This window comes from Arabidopsis lyrata (genome assembly GCF_000004255.2).
Source record: "Arabidopsis lyrata subsp. lyrata unplaced genomic scaffold ARALYscaffold_7, whole genome shotgun sequence".
NCBI classification, from domain to species: Eukaryota; Viridiplantae; Streptophyta; class Magnoliopsida; order Brassicales; family Brassicaceae; genus Arabidopsis; species Arabidopsis lyrata.
In genome coordinates this window covers 2,280,798-2,289,061 of record NW_003302549.1, presented here as the reverse complement: position 1 = coordinate 2,289,061, position 8,264 = coordinate 2,280,798, and the positions used below count along the sequence as shown (strand labels likewise).

Sequence of the window (8,264 nt, the reverse complement as noted above, 5' to 3'; positions counted from 1 at the left end):
TTAAGCAAACTAAATATCGATTATGTTGCTATATTCTCGATTGTATATTCTCGATTTAATGTTTTCAATTCTACCTAATCCTAACTAATTTAATATTAAATATTGTTGTTTCCTTACCTAAGATCTCATTTTGGTGTGATTTTAATAGATTTCATTTACTATTTACTATAAATCAAGGCTTCAAATATTCGAATATTTTATTATAAATAAAACAATTACTACTCTTCTAACCGAAATTATAGCATATTCCTAAAGTACATACGATAATTGCTATGTAAATCTTTTTTGGTAAGATATCTCTTAAAAAAAAACGACAATAAAATTAAATGCTAACAATAATTGTAATATCAGAATCAAATCTTCGATTTACACATATGCATGGTAATATGCAATTTTTAAGTAGTACAGTATACCAATTGTGAAGAATATTTCTCACACAAGTTACGGTAATTAGTTTGAATAGTTCCTAATCATGTGGGATCTGATTTCCTTATATGCCAACATATCGAAATTTGAAATTTAAATCCAAAAATAATTGGAAAAAAGTTCGTAATTCGCCCTAAAGGCTGAATCTATATATAGATGCTTCTTGAGATCTTCTCTCTATATAGGTGCCAAAGTCTTTATCGGTTTCTCCATATTATCTAGGTCTTTTAGGTGTATATCCCTTTGATTATTGCATTGCTTGCTTGTTGATTGCTAATCGTTGGCTTGATAGTATAATTCTAGGGTTTCATTAGGATTTTAATGAATGTATGATTATGACTTGATTAAGTTGTATTGACAGGAAAAACATGGCAGATAGCACCAGTGAGCATGTTATAGCATTGAAAGAAGCGATACACCATGATATTATCGTCAAACCTGGTGACAATGGTCCAAGAATTCTACTCCCACTAAGCTGTTTTGGTAAAATCTTTTAGAACTATATCAATTATTTGGAGTTATATATATAGGAATCTAACTTATAATCTTTTTTTAACTTCTTGATATACAATAGATAATTAAATCAAAAGTGTTTAGAAACGTGTTGGAGGCAGAGTGAATGAAGTTTAGAAAAAGGAGTGCAACGACAGGTTGATTCCGTTCTCTTGGTCTGCGTTACTCTGTTTCTATTTTGGTTCGTCCCCTGTTTTGCTCTGTTTTTTATTATTCTGTATCTGAACCCTTTTATTTAATATATCGATTCATTGAGACAAAAAAAATTGTTGGAAAAGGAAGCAGAGAGGACGAGCTCGTGGTAGTGAGACTTTGGTGAAGAAGAGAAGAGGAAGAAGGAGGAGTAAGATAAAGCAGGGATTGTGAATGCTAGAGCTTTTGATTTCGACATCATTGATCATTATAGCTTTATCTTAGATAATCACCAATCGAAAGGGATTTTTTTTTGTTTACTGTAGTTTAGAGTGTGATGGTTTTTATGATAAGGATTTGATGTTCCCAATTATTGATCTTCGAAGGAATCTTTTTAACTTTAATATCATCTCTTTACTTAGAATATTGATTAGGAATAGGATACATAAATTATTACCACACCATACTGATTTTAGGTCCCATTTGTGACAAAACATAAAAAGGTTTTTAGTGATAATGTTCGAAGTGTCAAAAATATTAAATAATCATAAAACACAATTTCCAAGTTTTTGTATTCTCATTCTCTTTTTGATATCAGTTCTTACTAATCAAACTTCTAATTGAACATTAGTCTCTTACCAATCGGTAAGGAAATGCCATATTTTACCATATATGACAATCGTAAATGATAATCATAAAATATACTTACCCGTGAAATATTTATGTGTTGAAATAATATCCTCAATTTATATTTATATATTTTAGATGAATTTTAAAGAAATTTTTTGTTATTTTTTAGTGAGTCGTATATTCAAATATCATATTTTATATTTAATCGGATCAGGATAAAAAGATCCACTTCATTAAAAACGGGTCATGTATTATTATGATCTGTTTTTTTTTCTTTTGGGTTAAGTTTAGTCCTTTTTATTTTTTTAACACATTAATAATAAACATAAACAACTCTATATATCATTTTCATATATTAAGCATAAATTTATAAACAATTGTTAAATATATATAAATTTATAAACACTAATAAATTTTTTTGGTACTTTGCCAAATTAATAGCACGAAGACTCCCTAAAAAGATGATGTGATATTTGTTTTTAAAAAATTATTTTTATTGTCATGCGGTGTACCATATATCTATAAATCATCTTAAAAATAATAATTTTTTATTTAGTAAAAATATAGGTCCGCGGTGTACCGCGGGTTAATTTCTAGTTAAAAATACACATTTGAAGGGACAAAATGTGTAGTATTTCCTTGAATCGTTTAGTTTTGGTTTGGTCAAATTTGTTGGAAATTCTTCAAAATGTGTTGAAAATTGAAATGATTACTCTTAATTACATCCCAGATATTTAGGAATTTTGACTAAAAAATGAAGTAATAAGTTTGATATGTTGCCATAAAATAAATGTTATGATTAATTTTAATTTTTTGCCGTTTATAAAAAACCGTCAAATCAAAGGAACCGTTACTTCCCAACACTCACTTCTTCTTTCTCTCTCTTTCCTCTTCTCTCTAATGTCCGACGAATTGAACCAGTGAGTGATTTGGTGATCTCGTAAACTCTCTTAAAACATTTCGTGTTTTGATCTTTGTCTATTTCATTTAATCGCTTCGGATAAGTTCACTTGGCCGTTCGATAAAAGATGTTCGTGAAGAAGTTGGTCGAAATAGCAGCGAAGAAGGTACTAATCCAATTTTATACGATCCCATTATTTGATTCCTTCTTTCTAATCTTCTTTTGCGATTGGGTTCATGAGATTCAGTGAACAAAGGTTCAAATTGTGATTCGATTTTTTCAAAACTTATCAAATTTCGAAATCCTGATTTACCGAAATCGATGTTAGATCCATATTAGAATAGTATTTGATTTTTTCCCCCTCTGGGTCTTACTAGTATTATTTTACATATTTTCACAGAATTAATGGATATTAGGATATGATTTGATGATTAATTTTTGTCGGATTATTACACAGATCTTATTACTTGAATGTGACTGTGACTCTGTGTCGGTTCCTGGTTAGCCCAGATGTTTAATCCACTTTCATTATAAAAAAAAAAAATGATGACGTAAGACGAATTATGTTGCCACGCATGTTTCGTGTCCTAAATTTTGAAAAGTTGCATCAAATTCGCATCCAAAATGCTGTCTATTTATTTTTCTAATCACCAATTATCTTTTGACTTTTGTACTTATCCATACATAAATTAAGACTTAAGCCGACCGGTTTAGTGTCGTCCAACCGAACCGGTCGGTTTAGTTCTAGCAAGAACAGTCTGCAAAGTCTTTCTTACCTTTTCCCTCCATTGTTGCAGCCTGGAGGAAGCTCAACGGAAGGACTGAGAGCTAATGACGTTGAGCCACGTGTCGCTCTGCATTATGGAATCCCGTCAGGTTCTCACGTGTTTGCTTATGATCCAATTCAGAAGATCCTCGCTGTTTCCACCAAGTAAGAGTTCTAAAAAAAAAGAAGCTTTTTTAAAACTGTTTGTTGTGTATTCATATCAATTCTTGGTTCTTGATTTTTGATTCTCAGGGATGGTAGAATCAAACTGTTTGGGAAAGATCAGACTCAGGCTTTACTAGTGTCTGAAGAAACATCCACAAGCAGGTTTCTTGAGGTGTTCACTTCATTATCTCTTTCTTCTCTCTTTATCTTCTTTCTGTGTTACAATTACATAGCCGTGACAACAATATTTTCCTCCATTTTCCAGTTTGTTCAGAATCAAGGAATTCTTCTCAATGTGAATGCCAAGAACCAGATTGAGGTAAGAATTTTCTTGAATGAACTCGCGTAGTATAGTAGTAGCATCTGGTCTGAAAGATGAAGTTCCAATAGGTTTGGGACTTAGACAAGAAGCTTCTGTCTCATGTTCATCATTTCAAAGGCGAGATCACTTCTTTCCGGGTTATGCAACATACCCCTTACTTGTATGCTCAAATTCTCAATCTTCTTTTGGTACTAATGTTGCATAGTTTCTTGATTTTCTGATAATGAGTGCAAGTGTGATTTTGGATTGGCAGTTACGTTGGAGATTCTTCTGGTAATGTATCAGTGTTTAAGATCGAACAAGATTCTAATCAAGTTATACAAATGGAGTACACTATACCTTACTTAGCATCAAATGGTAATTTTAATCAAATACCAAAAAGAGCTTCTTCAGTTTACCTTTTACATGGATCGAATCACCTATCATGAAACGTCTTGTTGTTGCGCAGGCTCTCCCGTTGAAGCTTCTGAGGATACTTCAGTTGTGAGCATTCTACCACAGCCAACAGCTGAAAGCAAGAGGTAACAAATCAACAAATCTTTTGTGGTGATCATAAGCCCATGAGTCATTTACACTTTTGCTCCATTGCAGGATTCTACTTGTATTTAGTAGCGGGTTTATAGCGTTATGGGACATCAAAGAAAGCAAACCGATTCTGAAAACAGGAGTACACGGGATGGTAAAGCAGGACGCGAAGAAAGCGACTTGTGCTTGTTGGGTTTGTCCTTCAGGAAGCAGAATTTCAGTTGGCTATAGCAATGGTGATATTTTAATATGGAGCATTCCTTCCAAAGGGGAAAGCTCGCCAGAGAGTTCTGCTATGATTTGCAAGCTAAACCTCGGATACAAATCCGAGAAGATACCAATAGCTTCTCTGAAATGGGTTTATGCTGAAGGGAAAGCAAGCCGGGTTTATGTCATTGGATCGTTCTCAAACTCGTTGCAGGTGGTTTTATTGAATGAGCAAACCGAAACTCGGATGATTAAGCTGGGGCTTCATGTATCTGAGCCTTGTGCTGATATGGAGATGATCATAGCTGATGTTAATGAACAAAGCAAGCATAAACAAGATTATCTGTTTGTTCTTGGAAAGTCTGGACGTGTGTATGCTTATGATGATTATATGATCGAGAAGTATCTGATTCAATCTCTATCCAAATCATCCCCTTCTCTCCCAAAGGAAACTGTGGTTAAGCTGCCATTTTCAGATTCAAGCAGCATCACAGTAGGAAAATTCCTCACAAATCCTTCTCACTTACTTAATCTATCAGATGAGGTAAATCTAAATTTTCATTGATGCATTAAGTTTAGAATGAAATGAACAGTCTTGTGATTCTCTTATGCTGCAGGATTATGCTCAGCTGGCGAAAGATGCTGTGCCGTTTCTTCCTTTTCAGGCAGTTCCAAAGGAAGGTTCCCGTTCTGCACATTTTCCTGGTTTCACAAAGGTTAAGAATGTTTACATCACTGGACACAGTGATGGAACCATTGGTGTATGGGACATGACCTGTCCTTTTCTTATTCCTGTCTTGTTTCTGAAAGAACAGGTAATAGTTCCCGGACTCTTTTGTGTTTTTTCGCAAACGCAGATCTTTTGAAAAGTCTTTTGCATTCGTTGTGTGTTCATTTGCAGACCGATCAAGATATATCTTCACGCGGGAATGCGGCATTGACAGCTTTGCATTATGACAGCAACTCAAGACTTCTTGTTTCTGGTGATCATAACGGAATGGTAAAAGGCATTTTACTCAAAATATTCTATGGAATGTCACTAAGATAGTGGCTTATTATCGATTTTAAACTTGTGCAGGTTCGCCTTTATAGGTTCAAACCTGAGCCATACCTAACAGAAAACAGTTTTATTCCTTTCCAAGGTATGTTAGAACATATAGGAGTCGGCTTTACTATCTTAAAGACAATATGTGTCTTCATAAGTTGATATTCTTTGGTTTTTCAGGAAGTTCAAAGAAAGGGAATAACCATATTGTTCAAAGTGTTAAGTACGTAAAGCTTACTGGTTCCATAACCTGTATTCAGAAAAGCCAAAACTCGAAACATCTCGCTATTGGATCAGATCAAGGACATGTAAGCTTGTTCTTCTTCCTTCTAGGATTCTTTAGTTGAAGTGATTGCTGTGTTAATACCGGTTTACTTACAGGTTTCTCTGGTTGACATTGAGGAAGCAAATGTGATATACACAAAACAAATTGGAAGTGTTATATGTCCAGGGATCATCTCTGTGCAATTTGATTGTTGCAGTGTGCAAGGCTTCGAGAAGAACGTGTTAGTGGTCGCTATGAGAGACTCATCAATTTTTGCTCTGGACAGCGACACGGGAAATATGATTGGAACCAACATGATTAAGCCAAAAAAGCCATTCAAGGTTCTATATATGCAGATCCTAGGTAGGTCCACCTCTCCCTTTTATAAGTTTAAATCAACAATCAAGATGTCATTGATTTTTCTCATCTTTATTTGCAGATGGAAAACAAGATACTTCAGGAAATGGATTTGATACGAGCAGAGAGAGCACAGTTGAGGAGATTTCGATAAGGCAGCCTTCGGTTTTGGTTTGCTCGGAGAAAGCTATATATATCTACTCCCTGGCTCACGTTGTCCAAGGAATGAAGAAGGTCCTTCACAAGAAAAAGTTCAGTTCTTCACCAATTTGCTCAGCTTCCACTTTCTATGGAACCTCTGGTGTTGGTCTTACACTTGTTTTCACAGATGGAACTGTTGAGATAAGGTGAAATTACATCTGCCTTTTCTTCTTTCTTCATATTAGCAAAAACGCTCTCTAAATGCTGTGACTTGCCTCAGGTCTTTGCCAGAACTCTCCCTGCTAAAACAAACTTCCATTAGAGGCTTCACATATTCTTCACCTAAACCAAACTCTTTACCAGAGATTACCATATCTGCTTCTTGGGATGGAGATCTAGTCATGGTAACTTTCACAACAGACACTCTGCAAGTAGTCAGTTTTAGAGCTGGATTTTGGTATATGATCATCATCTTCTTTTCTTTGCAGGTGAATGGAGATGATGAACTTATTGTCAGCTCAGTTTTACCTCAAAAAGACACATTTAGGTAAGACTTGAATGATCCTTTGATTAGCACATAGATGAAAAGTCCAAAACTGACTCTTTTATTCCAGGCTTGCCGAGTCCATGAGCCGAGTTTACAAGAAAGATAACGCGGTTTGTCACGAAGGAATCATCACTTCATCATCTCCGAGGGAGAAGAAGGTTAAACATTGAATTTGTTACACACAAACAGAAGTATAAGTACTAATTCATCTTATCTTGTTTGATGCAGAGTATGTTTGGTTCTGTTTTCAAGACTAAATCGAAGCGCGCAACTGATACAGAACCAGAAAGTTCCAAGGAAACCGTCGAGGAGCTGTCTAAAATCTTTGCAACAGCTAATTTCCCATGGAACAACAATGTTGAGAGTAGTAGAGAGATCAATACAGTTACTAGAGTGGAAGATGAAGAAGAGCTGGACATAGGTATGGTCCACTTTTGATGTCCTTCCGTGATGCAATATTTGAGTTTGGCGTATGTCTCTGATCTTTTTCTTTTTGACGTTTTGAAGATGACATTGACATCGACGATCATCATCATAGTCAACAACAAGAGAAGCCTAAAGAACAAGGGATATTGTCAGGGCTTAGTAAACAGAAAATGGCGAATAGGTTTAGCAATTTCAAAGGTAAGCTGAAACAGATGGCAGCCAAGAATGAGAAGAGTGTTGTAATTAATGACGAAAAGCATGAGGAGAAAAATGGCACCACAGTCGATCAGATCAAGAAGAAATACGGGTTTACCTCGTCCGAGGTAAGCTTCGATAAGCCTTATACAAGTTTGTAGTTCTGGCTCTCGTTGATTTCATCTTCATTGGTGTCTGCAGGAAATGGGAGCTGCCAAAATGGCTCAGAGCAAACTTCAAGATAACCTGAAAAAGTTACAGGTACTTTTCATGGCTTTTCAGATTTAACCGAATCTTTGATTGATTCATCTCTGTACTCCAAATTCTGTCTGAATGTATCTCTGCAGGGAATTAGCTTGAGGACGACGGAAATGGAAGATACTGCAAAGTCTTTCTCCTCTACGGCAAAGGAACTACTAAGTGCGGTTGAGTTCAATAAACAGAGCTCAAAACCTTAGCAGTCTTTTCTCTTGCTCGATCAATTGTTTATTTAAACTACATCTTAAAGAACTCGGGATGTCAAAATTAGCTTTCATTTTGTTTCTCCTTGTTGCTAAACAATACTGTAAATACTTTCTTCATAGTTGTACAAGTGTGAGAGTTTTGAACATTAGACAATGAATAGTTGCATTATAACAGAGCAGTGATCTTAACGAGTGATTCAATTTCAGCAAAGATGATAACAACATTGAATGCTTCAG

General features: G+C 35.1%; 1 protein-coding gene across 1 annotated transcript; it reads left to right on the top strand.

The window, feature by feature from the left end:
* Positions 1–2,545: 2,545 nt before the first annotated feature.
* On the top strand, positions 2,546–8,203 carry LOC9303139. Its single transcript, XM_021017155.1, has 21 exons — positions 2,546–2,768; positions 3,400–3,533; positions 3,621–3,705; positions 3,799–3,852; positions 3,924–4,015; positions 4,109–4,212; positions 4,304–4,376; positions 4,447–5,131; positions 5,205–5,402; positions 5,489–5,587; positions 5,666–5,729; positions 5,813–5,940; positions 6,014–6,260; positions 6,337–6,601; positions 6,676–6,799; positions 6,884–6,942; positions 7,010–7,100; positions 7,171–7,363; positions 7,450–7,691; positions 7,765–7,824; positions 7,911–8,203. The coding sequence occupies exons 1-21, from the start codon at positions 2,730–2,732 to the stop codon at positions 8,019–8,021; spliced, it is 3,147 nt and encodes a 1,048-aa protein (XP_020872814.1). The 5' UTR covers positions 2,546–2,729; the 3' UTR covers positions 8,022–8,203.
* The last annotated feature ends 61 nt before the right edge of the window (positions 8,204–8,264 follow it).

What these genes read in the sequence shown, in the direction of transcription:
- LOC9303139 (XM_021017155.1), top strand. Translation starts at nt 2,730, where the DNA reads ATGTTCGTGAAGAAGTTGGTCGAAATAGCAGCGAAGAAG. An exon ending in CCAACAGCTGAAAGCAAGAG is followed by an intron (nt 4,377 to 4,446) that starts GTAACAAATCAA and finishes GCTCCATTGCAG; the next exon opens with GATTCTACTTGTATTTAGTA. An exon ending in GGGATGGAGATCTAGTCATG is followed by an intron (nt 6,800 to 6,883) that starts GTAACTTTCACA and finishes TTTTCTTTGCAG; the next exon opens with GTGAATGGAGATGATGAACT.